We start from the raw sequence: 14,677 nt of genomic DNA, 5'->3' as shown, positions 1-14,677 counted from the left end.
ATCTCTGCAGCATGGTGGTGAAACTCAGCCCTGCTTGGAAACAGCTTCCAGATGCAGAAGGAGCCTTCCCCAGCACTGACTTCACCAGTGCCTCTGAGATGATTTGGCAAAAATCCCAAACCCAGCTGGGCAGGGAAACATGGGCACCAGTGACACAGCCCCTTCCCAGCCTCAGCCAGCACCAGAACCCTGAGTGGGCTCAAGATCAGTCAGTCTAAAGAGCATGGCCAGCAGAGAGGCAGTCACTACCAAAGCTTTTGGAAGGCAGTAGCCATGGGCTGAGAGCTCTGCTTGAGAATGTTTTTCATCAGACCATCTGGAACCATATAGTGAAGGATGCCACAACTAGAAGACACAATTACTTTGTCCTTCCAGATTCCATTTTTGGGGCCCATATTTGACAAGCAAGGAGCTAAGGCACAAGCTGTAAGTTCAGAGGGAATTAGGAACCCACAGCTCTGTCCAGTTTCTTGCCTGATAGTGCAACAGTGCAGAGAAGGGCTCAGAAATCAGATCTTCTACAGCAAGGAGAAAAGTACAAGTAAATATGTTCTTTGGCAAAAAAAAAAACTATAGGAAGCACAGGGATAAAAAAACAGAAGAGCTCCCCTTGCTCCTTTGAGATCCTCTGTGCTTTGGTTCTTAACTTTACCTTTCCAAACAGGCACAGGCAGCTGATGGAAAACTCCAGAAATTGCTTTTCAGAGCTACAGCAGCAATATAATTCTGCCCATAGTCTGTCAGAGAGGTTAACACTGTCAGTTCAGGAAGGGTTGGCATCAGTTTCACCTGAATTGGTGCTATTGAGGTCAGACAGGGTATTGCCATAACCTTGGTTTGGGATCTGAACCAATGGAAAGGCACGTGAGCTCTGCTGCTGTTTTACAGGCAGTCTCATGCCTGCTGAGGTTTAAGGTCACATCTTGTGAGTTTTGCTTTCCTCTATGTCCCCATTTTCTTTCTGCCCACATAAAATTCAGATCAGGTGTCAGTTGCCAGCAACAGGGACTTTTGTACCAAAAATGGGTTTTAACACAGAAGTGTACCCTTGTTTTTTTGTTTTTTTTTTCCTTCCTCCATCCCCCTCTTAGGAAGGACAATCTGCCCTTTCTTCATCTGCAGGGAGCATCATGCAGTTCAGGGACTGCAGCTCAACTTCTCCCTGTCAATGTATCTTTGTGCTTTCTTCCTGGCAGGCACATAACCAAGGAAAACTCCTTCACAATCCTGGACAACAAGTATTTTGTTTTACACTGACACTGTCCTGTGATGGGAGGGAGTTTGGTTGTAGAGCTCTGGACAATAAAGGTCTGTCTACAGTTCATGGTTTTCTCTCTCCCCTGAACAGCACAGATCTCTTGCTAATAACTTGAACATTGCTGAGTCCCTTTATGGCCTCAGAAAAAGTTGCTTTGTAGTTTCCCTGTCTGCAAAATAAATTCTTCATCATTTAGAGCAACTGTGTCTAATGCCTTTTCTGAAAAAGATTTTTCACTTAACATTGACTAAATCACTTAGCTCCACATCCATCCAAAGCATTTAAGCACTGGATTTCTGCTCAGTGGAAGATAAAACTGTCTTCAAAGATGTGGACAAGCTCAGCAATCAGTTGGGGTAACTTACTTCTGTAGCACCCAACAGCATGGTGAAGATAAAAAGATGAAAAACTGCAAGATGATCTGATTTCTCAGGAATTGGAGTTCCACGTGCCCAGAGGGCAGAGCTGATGCTCAGACTTTACAATCTCACTGCAGTGTTGCTGCTATAAATAAATACCTTTTAAGCAGGTAAGTTCTTATCAGAACCAAGCATCCTGACTTCAAGTCCTTATCAACAGCGTGGTATGGGTTACATCTGGAGCTGTAAATCTTTCTGCACAGTAAGTCAAAATAAAAGTTTAAAGGCTGCCCTACAATGCAACACTGAAATAACCCCACTGGAAATAATGGGGCTACCCAGGCAGGCAGCCAGACTGACACAGCAGAGTCTGAAGGCCACATTCTTATCTTGTGCTTAGCTCATTTGAAGTGGGATCACATCCCCTAACATGCCAGCCAGACACTCAAACACCCTCCCTGTCAGCATGAAAAACAGTTTCCATGGAGCTAGCAGCAAAAAGGTCAACACCAAGGGAAGTTATCAATACAGAGCTTGATAACTGTCTCTCTGCCCAGCCTCAGAAGATGGAATGAGTTCATGTGCATGAAAACTATTCCAACAACTCCAGACTTCCATCCTCTGTCACACAGACCAGCTGCTGACACAGTGCTGGGAAGAGCAGACATGGCCAAGAGGCTGCCCACAGCACATCCCCTTGGTTTCAGCAACCATTAGCTGCTAAGTTAGGCAGCAGGAGTTGGGCTGAGACACAAACTGCTGAGCTTCTCATGTTGATTCCTCTCCATTCTTCATCATGCAGCCACTCTCTCACAGTGGGTGGCTCAGCAGCCTGCCAGGTTTGCAGCTTTCTAAGCACTTCTCAGAACATCCTCCCTGTGCATGAAATCTGATGGGAGAGAGAAGGGTTCCTCCTTCCCAGTGAGATGTTCCCTCCCCATGGAGGAAAGCTCTGTGCTATTTCAGCAAGGAAAGATTGTGTCCTTTCCACTCAGAGAGGAGTTATTTCTCCATGAAAAGGAGTGATGTATCCCCACAGTGATGAAGTATCTGTTATCCTTCTCCAAAGGCTGTGACTCTCTAGTTACCTCCTTGCAAAGCCTTGGCCCTTTTTTCCTTGCATTGTGATCCCTCTTAATTTTACACACAGCTTCCCCATTTTCATATCCAGTGAATGAGCAATGATGAAGATGGGTGCTTGGTTGAAACAAAGACCCAGCACCTTTGCTCATGGTTAGTATTAAGCAGTGAAAGAGCACTGAATTGTTCTTTAAAAACAAAAAAGTAACTTGCCTGTTTTCACACCACAGAATCTGTCACAGGGCCCTCACACACCTTCAGTACCTGCTCCCCTTCCCATTTTCCCTATTTCCAAATCCCCTCAGCATCTCCAGCTCCAGGATCACCACTCCTTCCTGCATATCTCTTTCTCCAGCTCTTCCACTGCCCACTTCCATTCCAAGCCACCTTCTCAGATGTGAGCTCAGGCCAAATCTTTGCCCAAAACTCAGCTGAAAACAGACCAGGTGAATGTGAAAGTGAAGAGGAGAGCGGGTGAAGTCACTACGTTAGGGCTAAGCTAGCAAAAGCTCTCTCCTCATGATAGACATATTGTCAATATCCCTTATTCCTAAGTGAGCTCAAATATGTGGCCATCAGAATCAGAACTGTCTGTGAACACTGCTTGATGACTTCAGACAGGAATGTAACACAGAAAACCTCACTCCAGTAGGCTCTGCACAAGATCCCACAAGCACTCCTGAGCATCAACTGCTCTTCAGTCAGATCCCAGCTGAGCAATGTGCAGTACACACCCCAAATTAGGGTGAAGGGGTTATTTACTTGGCAATAGCAGTGAGTGTTGTTCCAAGCTGTGTTAGACTGATAGCTTAGGTCTTGGCAAAGATCAGGTGTTTTTTAAACTTGGGGGTATCTTGTACAGCCATTAGCCCAGCCTTGAGTTTGCCAGCTGAACAGACAAGACTCTGCAAAAAGACAAGCACAGGCAAAGAAAATAATCTACCTAAGTACACATAACTGATCTGGGATGAAAACATGAATAGAAGCCAGGTCTGGCTTCCAGGTATTGCACCAGCAACTAGAAAAAAAAAAAAACAACAACAAAAAAACAAACCACAATTCCACCTTAGGAAGGACTGTCAAAGAAACCCAGGTCTATAGCTTCATAAGCATGCAGACTGATAGGCTTTAATGGCTCTGACCAACCCTACCTGAGGCTTCCACCCAGAATCCTGCCCATTTAAGCTCCAATCTGGGCCCTCAGTCCCAGTCTGAGTCTCAGACCAGTAGCTATGCAGTAGGTGTATGTCACAGCTATGCCTGGTCCTAGACCTCAATGACCCTGATCCTTTGCCTGACTTCCCAGTTTGATTTTGCTCCTTCCTTTTCACTATGGTCTTGTCTGGTGATTACTGGGCAGTGTTTGCCCCTTTGGAAGCACCCAATTTCAGTTCATCCTTTGATTAATTCAGCAAAAGTCTCATTGAAAGCCTTAACAAGTTTCAGTGCAAGCCTCAGCAGTATTTCCATGACACTTTTTGCCTTTGCTTTTGCATCCTATTTACTCCAAACCCAATTATGGCACTTGCCAGTTACAAGTGGGTTGGGGTCCTCCTGGGAAATTCTGTCTTTATTTCTACTGCCTCAGGATGGTGCAATTCAGCTGGGGTCATGTTGGCAGATGCTCATCCTGAACATCTGATGCCATCATGCTCTGCAGGTTACTTGTTTCTCTGTATGACCTTATTACTTATAAATGTTAGGGTTTGGGGAAGGCATATTATTTTACTACACGACTGGAACTTGTACCTTTCTTGGAAGCTGAGCAATGAATGTTTATGTGGATCTAACATCTTATTTACAGCAGTAAACCCCATATTCCATATTCACATCTCCAGAGAGGGCTGAGATGACACAGCTGTTGTGTATTCTCAAGCAGGAGGCAGCTGCATGAAGTTGTTGGTGCTGGAGACACTGCACACAGCTCTTTGTTCTTCCAAGCTGTTGTTTTACAACAGAAACGGAAAAGCTGACAAATCTTAGAATCATAGAATCATAGAATAGGCTGGGTTGGAAGGGACCTCAGAGATCATCGAGTCCAACCCTTGATTAACTACCGTTGCAGTTCCCAGCCCATGGCACTGAGTGCCACATCCAGGCTCTTTTGAAATGTCTCCAGGGACAAAGAGTCCACTATCTCCCTGGGCAGCCCATGCCAATGTCTGATCACCCCCTTTCCGTGAAAAAATTCTTTCTAATGTCCAACCTAAACCTCCCCTGGCACAACTTGAGACCTCTTGTGCCCTCTTGTCTTACTGAGAGCTGCCTGGGAAAAGAGACCAACCCCCACCTGGCTCCAACCTCCTTTCAGGGAGTTGTAGAGAGCAATGAGGTCTCCCCTGAGCCTCCTCTTCTCCAGCCTGAACACCCCCAGCTTTCTCAGCCTCTCCTCATAGGATCTGTGCTCGAGTCCCTTCACCAGCCTGGTTGCCTCCTTTGGACCTGTTCGAGGACCTCAATCTCCTTCTTGAACTGAGGGGCCCAGAACTGAACACAGTACTCAAGGTGAGGCCTCACCAGGGCTTTCCTCTTTACAGACAGTAGATTTAAGCTCACTGAAGGCTATAATTAGAATTAGCATTTTTGGGGGTGATTTAAGGTAGTTCTGGGCAGCAGCCACTGTTTGGACTGGTAGTCAAGAGGCCTGCAGCCAGCTCTGCAGCAACCAGCAGAAGACAGTGGAGTTTGGAGTGAGAATATCAGGTGTCCTCTTTCTCATCACCTTGAAACTACTCAGAAGGAGCCTGTGTGCTGAGGCACAGAGGTTTAGGGAAATTAATATATAAGGCACTTGTGCCCTCAGAAGGGCCCAGACAGCATGGTTCACAGATCATGGGTACCAAAAGTGCCCTTTGGGTGGTTACAGGCAAATAAAAGAAAGCATTTGCAAATATGCAGCAGGTCCCAGCTTCAGCTGAGTTCCTCCTAGCACCATTAACCTCAAAGAAAATTACAGTCTGGCACACACCACCCCTGAGAAGTTGCCAGGCTTGTGGTGTAGCCAACTGTTTAACTGTGTGTGGGCATTTTATTGCCTGTGGGAAAGGTAAGGTGAAATGAATCCGTGGATGAAACAATTGGATCTTACCACATGTCTGCAAAACTTCTGGAAATCCATCCTTCTGTGGACACATTCAAAGCTTGGAACATGAACACTGAACTGCAGGTCCTTTTACACCATGCTTAGGGAAACTGGGGGCAATCACAAGGTGGTGAAACTCTAACTGGCCCCACTTTCTTCTAGTGATACCATTGTAAAACTACTGTGTCCCCCTTTACCTCTAAGCCAAATGTACCATAAACATCAGCAGATCATATTGATCAAAGGGCAAATAATTTTGCTTCCCAGTAAATCCAGCTCCTGCTAAAAGCAGCTATTTCACACATTTGCAAGAGCTTACTTGCAAATGAAGGAACAAGGCTTGAGAGGACAGAAACAGAATCTTCCTTGCCAGTGGGACAGCAGTGAAGACATGCAAAGTCTTGAATTTTTTTATCATGGTGCTCAGGAGATTTCTCTTTCTAACTTTTATCTCCTTAACAAGGCCAGAAGGTGAGTATCACAAAGGTCCAGATCCTCAGCTGAGGTGGACTGCTGTGACACTGCTGAGTCTGCCAGACATTACCAGAAATCAAAGGCTGTGAAAACTGCAAGAGGAATAACACAGAATTGTTCTGGTTGGAAAAGACCTTTCAGATCATCAAGTCCAACCATTAAACTAACTCTGCTGAGTCCAGTACTAACCCATACTCCTAAACACCACAAACCCCTCCACCTTAGTGGTGTGAGGGGACTCTCTCAAGAGTTTTACTCATTTGATTGAAGCTGATCAACCAGCTATATATATTTGCAACTGGGTCTGGACATCTTGTTGCTTCAAAGACTGAGATATCTTAGGTTAAAGGGTTTTTATGCAGGAAAAGAAAACTTTGGGAGAGGAAGAGAAGAAATTACTCATAATTTTATTGTGGGAACTGCAGGATGCATGAAACCCTGACCTGATTTGAGTCACTTTGCCATTAACTTCATGAAAGCAGTTGAGAGAAGAGTTGCTATAGGAAAGGGTACACAGCTGATGTCTCTCATCCTTACTTACACAACCCTAAAAACTGTACTTTGTCATAGTTACCACAGATGACCTCCAAGAGCATGCTTTACAAGTGCTGACTGTATTTTTAGCTGGTCTTGCATGTGACTCAGTAGAGAGAAATGAGGAAAGGCAGTCCCATGGGAATTCCTAGCTCTCTGCACACCACCATAGATCACCACAGCTGCAAGAGTCCAAGAGAAAAGAAGAAAAGGAGGCATTTCCTCTGCTCAGATGTATCCTGCCACCAGGGGACGTGTCTGTAATTTAATGAACATCTTAACAACAACAACAACAGTTGGGTAAAAAAAAAACAAGGGAGCAGACATAGGTCATGGCTGTAACTGATCTCATTCTCCCAGTGTACAAAAGAGGCATATTATTCAGCCAGCCCTAGATTTTGGTCTTTCCCTGACTAATCTGTGTGGGAGGTTTTATGATTTAGGACATAATTCCATGAAGTTTTAATTTCTGGAGCAGCTGAAAACAGGGTGGTAGGTGCTTCCTGTACATAGCAGTCCTCTACAACATACCAGTGGTTTTCTGAGAGAGGCAAAAAATTGGGTATAACCTCTACAAAGGTTCTGGATAGACATTTTCACTCACTTCAGGCTCAAGAGGCACCTATTTGCAGCAAATTAGCCTGAGATTCATCTATGTTTAGCAGTAGGAGCTGGCTAGGATATGAAATAGACCTTCAAGAGTTAATCCCTGGCCATGTCTAGTAAGTATGGCTTTCAGCATGCAGAATGGGTGCATTTGTGCTGTTTATTCTGCAAGGCAAGGCAGATATTTGTCAGAAGAAGGATAAAAAGCCAAGAACCAGGCTCTTTCCACAGGAATTTGTAGAGATTCAAAGGCATTTTCCTTCAAGACCTCTTTCAGCATCCCACCAGGGATGTTTGTAAACAACTCTGTTTGCTCCTCCAGTCACTGAAGAAGATAATTAGGAGCCACAAAAGTCATAATCCATTTCAGCTCCCAGTGGAGATAATCTGATTGAATAGGAGACACAGCTTCTATATTAAGATTTATAATCACCATTGAAACCAGATAGTAAAGTTTTTAGCATAGAGAGGCAAATACACCCTCAATGTACTTGTTCAAAGACAGAACTGTCAGAGAACAACCACAGCCTGTGTTTTCTAAAGACATTGGGGTTAGTGTAGGTGGCCAAGGAAAAAAAAAAAAAAAAGGCTTTCAAATAACCACATTTTCCAGAAATATTTGTATATTCCAGGCAGGCAACCAAGGAGCCTGGATGGACTAATTAGTGGTCCTTAAATGGCCAGGAGCCATTGGCTTTCAGTCTTTCTAGTAGAGTGACAACATCACACCATCCATGCTGCCCCATGTTGGTGTCATCCTAGGTGGAAAGTGTCACTTCCCACTGTCAGTAGCTGTGCCATGTTAAGACAGTAGAAGGTAAAGATGTGGCAACCAAGCACAAAGAAGCCAATTAAGGTCTCCATATCTCATGCCTCTGGGGGAAGTCTTCAAATAGAAGGAAACAAGATCCCTGCCAGGAATCTTTTCCCTTTCTGCACAGATATATAAGATGGAAAGTGGTCTTTCCTCTCCTGTGTAATTGCAGACCTGAGCTATATCTGCCAAATCATTCAGAACAGAATTGAAGTCTTAATTCATCTTTGCTTCTAGTTTAGACTGATAATATTGAGTTGAGAGAGAGAGAATGTGTTTCCCCAAGCACAGTCTACTTCTACTTTAGGGAGGTAATACTGAGACAAAGAGAACATTCTCCCAGGCCCAGTTCCCTTCCAACCCAACTGATTTGACTCCTGACATGGAGATGGTTTTCATCTGTCCAGCTCAGAGCACTGAAGAAGCAAAAATGTTTAGGCATCAGTTTGAACCTTGAATGTCAAAGGTCAATTTTAAGCATTGGTGATGTGCTCTTCAGCTGGGGATGTTGGCTCATGCTAAGATCTGTGCCCTGGAAATATGTCTGAGGTCTGTGCTGGAAGATTCAGATTCTCCAGTAGGACAAATTGACATTACTCTCAGCAGAAGCCATGGAGTTCCACATTACTGAGTTTTGCCAATTGAAAGACAACAGTATCTTCTCCCTGCTGTTAAGCTGGATACCATGGTCTGCTGAATGCACATCTCCTGGAATTCTCCCTCATCTGCCTCTCTTTAAACTGCTCAGAACAGACTTGCCCAGGACAATCCTATCTGCAGCATCCTCACTCAGTTTTGACAGCACCAGCCTCTTGTACACAGTGAAGTCCTCTGCAGTTCTTATTCCCAACCCATTCCCACTAACATGGTAATTTCTCACTGTGTGTAAATTATCTCACCTTGAGCTTTCTACAGAGCCTCCTCTCACCTCAGGCATAGCAAACATTGTGCAGAAGAACCCAAGTGCACTTGGGTTGATGAAAAGCCTGAACCAAGCTCTCTGCAACCTTACAACCAACCCATCTATCATAAATACCAGGATCTTACCTGTTTCAGTTTTGTTCCCACCATGGATGCACTGATGTCAAGCACAAATACAACATTCTTTGGCAATGGAGGAAGATCTGTGGGGGCGAAGTAGTGCACGAAATACCCATTAAGAATCTGTGGAAGAAGAGCAAGGAAGTCAGGAATTGGAGACAGATCATAATGCAATGTTCCACACAAATCATTATGGGCTATTTGGTTAGGCACACCTGATCCTGCTTTCAGTGTCTGCATTGGAGCATGAGTGCTCCTTGATATCCCTCTTAATCCTGGTCCCCTGTTTATCCAGACTTGAAGAGATTACTGGAGCTCTCCACATTTCCTTCCATGGTGGGAATTGGAGTTTCCTTGCCTGTGCAATATGTTCCCAGGGGTCAGAACCACAACATGCATTTGGGGAACAGGCCTTGTATTCAGATGTGTACAGCCAGTAAATTGAGAGTGAAAAGCAGACACAAAAAAGTCACTCAGTGAAGTAGGTACCTGTGTTTTTTAAGCCCATCTTGTGGCTGCCAACTAAATGGTTTTATTTTATAGTTTTTACAACATAGAGAAGTGACCTTCACTTGGAAAACATTTTCTAACTCATTTGGAGCATGCAAGACAATCAAACCATCTCAGGTTTAATTATTAAAACATAAAAGATGAGTGATGTGTACAGTACCTGAACATCCCCAACACTCAGCTCCCTGTTGACATCATATCTAATTATGAAGTCTCCCAAAATGCCATTTCGAGCTATCCTGGCTTGCTCAACAACACTGGGATTGAAAGTAACTTTAGCTAAGGTTTTGGTATGTCCAACTACAGTGGAAGGAGGAGGAGAAACATCACCTGTTGAGATAAAACCACAATATTACAATTGTGCCCTTTGTCTTACAGATATCTAAGCACAGCACACATGGTACTACCATGGTGTCAGGCCAACTAGCACAGTTCCATACTGAGATTAAAGATTCAGCTCACCAGTGATAAAATAAGAGCTCCCTCTAATTCTAAACTGAATTCAACACTGCAATCCTATCAGGGATATAAATGTTTAGACAAAATTCCTGTGCTTACTTTTGTTTGAAGGTCACCAAGGCCAAATATTCTGTGTATGACTGTAAACTGCTTTCTGTAAATAACAAATGCACAACTTCAGACTTGTAGCTGGTATTCATTCCAACAGCTTTCAGCATCTAGAATGCAGCTCCTATACCTGAGATCCTTTCAGTCCAAGCCAGTATGATTCATTTTTCCTGTTGAAACATTTCCTCTGGGTTTAGATGAATCACACTGCAGGTCTCTCCATTCTGGTTATAAGGAGTTCTTGAGGTGTGTGTGAGGTGGGATTGATCTGCCTGATTGATCACTTGATCTGAACAGTGTTTTATGTGTAATGTCCACATCTGAACAAGTCATCTTAGCTACCTGGATGTTCAGCAAAGAGTTACCAGTAGAGTTGCTGCAATTTCAGTCTTACTGCCTGAGACAAAATCCAACCCTTGCTGGTGCAGCCATGCAAACTGCATCCCTGAGGTGTAACTCACCCAAATTTCTGAGAGCCCTTCCTGAGCCAGTGAGGAGAGAAGTACCTTTTAGAGGGCACAAAGAAAGACAATAATTTAGGTCTGAGTCACCCTTGAATTAGCTTCCATTTGTCTTGTTACTTTGCACAAGCTGAAGGATATGGAGATTCCTTCTTGCCTCTCTGTGTGGTCAGAATCCCACCTTACTCTCTTTTGGTGTGTCAGCTGCTCACTCTCTATGAACTCCATAAGGACTATAACATGAGATTGGCCAAAGGCTACATTTGGCTTTGAACTCCTCAGATTTTCAGGGCTTTCCCCCTGATCCTGACCAGCTATTGAAAAAACCAAAATAGATTCTCGACCAATGTTCCTCTTAGGTGCTTCAGCTCTCACAGTGATTATTCCAACACTTTTCTGAGGCCCATAAGTTTCATTTTGTCTGCTCATGTGCAGATACAAATTGGTGAGAATGAGCTGCTTAATTATACTGGGAGGAGTAGGTCTCAATTCTCTGCCAGAAATGCCCCAAGAAATCTAAAGTATGGCAGGGAAAATAAAAGATGGGTGACATTTAGTTCTGGTTTAGGTGTTCACAATGCAAGTGTCTCCTAGAAAATTTCTGTGCTCAATGGAGAGCAGACCAAGAGTGTCATGGGGGATTAGGATATGTTATGATTAGGCCAGGCACAGACATTTGCTTTAGGATAATTTTAATTAGGTGCTATACCTCATTAACAATACTGAACATGATGACAAGGTGCAGGCAGTCTTGGAAAGCTCCTCTCTGGGGGTTCCTGTAACACTGGCAGTGTAATGAGGAGTGGCATTTCTTCACCTTTATAAAGTGCTTTGAGCAGCATTAGAGGAATGCAATGTGACTTCTGTGAGCAATATTGAACACCTTACATCCAGATCCCACAAAGATTTAGAAAATTTTACATATGATTATGTCTAATTTATTTACTTACTTCTATGTCTAATTCAGACTTACTCCCTAAATAGGAAAAAGGAGCCATGAAGTAGTTACCTAACACATCTGACCTCACCAAAGGTCAAACCCATAGAAAGTAGAGTTCTTGTGGGTTTATAAAATGATTTTCCAAAGCTCTGACATTTATTCTAAAGTGCTCTGTATAATCTAGACTCCCCTAAGCAAAGCAAGAAAAGGAAGAGTCATAAATCAATAGCACTCTGGGGTGCTGCTTCTGTGGTGATTTGGCTTTTCTTTTAGAGGTGTCCTGTGAGCCCATGTGAACAGACAAGGCACAAGACTGTGCTATTGAGGCAGGGAAAAGTTTCCTCAGAGCCCAAATTTCTACACAAATAAATGATACTTGAAGGTCTTGGAATGTGAAACAAACTCATCAGCAAAACTCTTGACTGGGGAGGCTGAATGACAGATATTACTCAATTTCAGTAAAGTCAAGAATTGACTCTCTGGCTATGCCAATTCCAGTCCATCCATCTTGACAGAAATAGAAAAGAAGTCCTAGCCAATACCTCAAAATCACTTAGGGGCACCAGTGTCAAGAGCTTTGACATTTATTCTAAAAATCTGTGTACAGTTCAAATTTCCCCTGACAAAGAAAAGCTAAAATCAATAGAGCTATAAGATTTTATCCCCATGCTGATCTGTTTTTACTTTTATAGCTGCCCTCTGATCTGATGAATCAACAGATATAATATGTACTTAATATACAGAGCACCAGCTTTGCTTGTATAGGTCTTCCTGGATTTTCCATCTGTCCTCTATCACTTCCAAGATTCCATTTAACTGCCAGTGTGTGGGAAATGCCCAGAATTCATAGAAATGGCTTAATAGTTCATTTATATTTTCTGATCAATTGAAGGGTTACTTCTCCTCAGCTGCTGAAAAGCAAGAATTGTCACCAGTTAGGCTGCCTGGCCACACCACACCAGGGTTAGTGAAAGTCCATCTCACACTGAAAACAGAAGCTCTCTCCTTATACCTACTTTAGGTACACAAGGCTGTGGTCTTTGGACTTCACTTCTGTGTTTCTCTGCCAGAAGTACATTGATGGAGGAGCACAATATTCAGTGAGCCATCCTGGAATGTGTTCTAGCCCTAGTTATAGGTAGCCACTCCATGCCTCAGTTTCCTCACCTGTTAAGTGGGCAGAATGACATGGTATCCAGTTTTGTAAAGCACTGTGGAATCTAGAAGGGCTCAAGTGGATGGCATTGCATTCCTCTGTTACTCCTCAAAACACTCTCTGGAGGTGATGAATGTCATCCCCTGTGACATAGACAGTGCCCTGGGAACCCTTGGAGAGGTTTCTGAGGCTGCCTCACACAGCCATGGTCAGAGACAAGAATACCTGAGGAACCTCTCCCATCTATCTTAGAGCCACTCATCTCCAGAACAGAGATTAAAAACAAAACAAAAAAAAGGTCTGATAGAAAAGGTCCAAAATAACCTTTTTTTAACCCTGGAATAATTGAAATCAGGCCTGGAAGGCAGGTTATCTAATTCAAACCATGTGCTCACACCAAATCCCTTCCTACTTGATTTTGACATCATGTAGAAACTCCAGATCTCCATCCAGACCTCCAGTAATGGAAACTCAGCACCTGCCCTTGCCAGTCCTTTCCAGAGCTTCACTTTTTCACTTTTAGACATTTTAAATGTCTAATTTATATTTTTCTTTCCACGTTACAACATTTTAAGTGTCTAATTTATATTTTTCTTTCCACATTATAAACTCATGGCTTCTTGATCTTTCTGCTATTGACACAGAAATCACAGTATCTTTTCCTCCTTGAAGCAGCCTTTTATTTATTTGAATCCAGGAACTACATCTTCCCCCAGGTTTCTTTTTTAGGCAGCACTTGATATCTGGATCACAATTACTCTTCTCTGTTTATTGGCCCAGTTCTTTTTAAACAAGTGACTGAGAGAGGAAAATCTATGAGACATTGTAGAGTCCAGAGCATGGATGAGCTTCAAAGATCTGAGCTGGTCTGTGCTCACTCTGAGGTTGTTCAAAGGGCCTTGAGACAAACTTTCCACCAAATTCAGCTAAAAAAGTAAACAGAGCAGGAAAAAGCATTTTTTTTTAAATTTTCCATCTGAAGCTGTAGTTCTCATATGATGAACAGTTAAACTCAAATTATTTTAGAGACTGGTAGAGTCAGGATTAGGGCTCAGATGCAAAGTTCATCCTTTGGTCACACACAGAAGCTTCTAGAAAACTATGATAACAAATAAAAACATCTCTGAGACATATGGCTTTGAAGAGAAATAGTCATTCTCTAGCAGCCTAGTGTCTCCCTGACCAAGTCCATGACTCACACTGCTGCTCTGAAGGAAAAGGATGAGGAGAGTCATCCCTGGAGGGTGCTGGGTAGGACATCATTCAGAAAATGGCTCCATTCTGAGGTCACCAGAGAAGGCCAAGATCATTGGCTTCAATGTGTCCTGTTTTGGGGTTTGTATGTGACAGAAGACACCACCTGCACACACCAAAAGATCACCTTACAAAACTCCCATGCCTAATACCTTCTTTTGGGAAGAATACAGCTCCCTGGTGGATCTGTATGTGCAGAAGTCACTGGCAAAGGAAATCTCCTGGAAAGATTTGTCATCACATTGCCTATGCTCTGTATTCAGAGAGGATGTACACAGAATTTTCCAAGTCTCTATCTAGAGCAAAGGACATCTTGACTTTGAATAAATCACTGGAAACTTGTGGAACCAAGTCCACTCTTTGTATCTGGAACCCTTATAGTCAAAACCAGACAGAACTGGACTCTTAACTGCTTTTGCTTCCACTGCTGTGATTTCTGTGCTGTTTTATAAATGGCAAAAAAAGCATCCTTCACTCCTTCTCATCAAGGGACATCTTCTGTCTATATGTCTTTAAGTTTTGTCTCTTTGGTTCATCACAG

The 14,677-nt window shown here is 43.3% G+C and overlaps 1 protein-coding gene across 1 annotated transcript in view; it reads right to left on the bottom strand.

Moving 5' to 3' along the window:
• The window catches only part of ITIH5 (inter-alpha-trypsin inhibitor heavy chain 5), a 50,405-nt gene that overhangs the window by 20,231 nt on the left and 15,497 nt on the right, over positions 1-14,677 (bottom strand). The window contains exons 6-7 of the mRNA XM_071734189.1: positions 9,919-10,088; positions 9,255-9,371 (exon numbers count right to left, since the gene is read on the bottom strand). Of these exons, the coding sequence (XP_071590290.1) occupies positions 9,255-9,371; positions 9,919-10,088 (287 nt within the window). The remainder of the gene's footprint in view (positions 1-9,254; positions 9,372-9,918; positions 10,089-14,677) is intronic.

The sequence above is a fragment of the Heliangelus exortis genome, chromosome 1, assembly GCF_036169615.1.
Source record: "Heliangelus exortis chromosome 1, bHelExo1.hap1, whole genome shotgun sequence".
Lineage (NCBI taxonomy): Eukaryota > Metazoa > Chordata > Aves > Apodiformes > Trochilidae > Heliangelus > Heliangelus exortis.
Note: the sequence above shows the minus strand (reverse complement) of the source record. Positions and strands in the feature narration are given on the sequence as shown.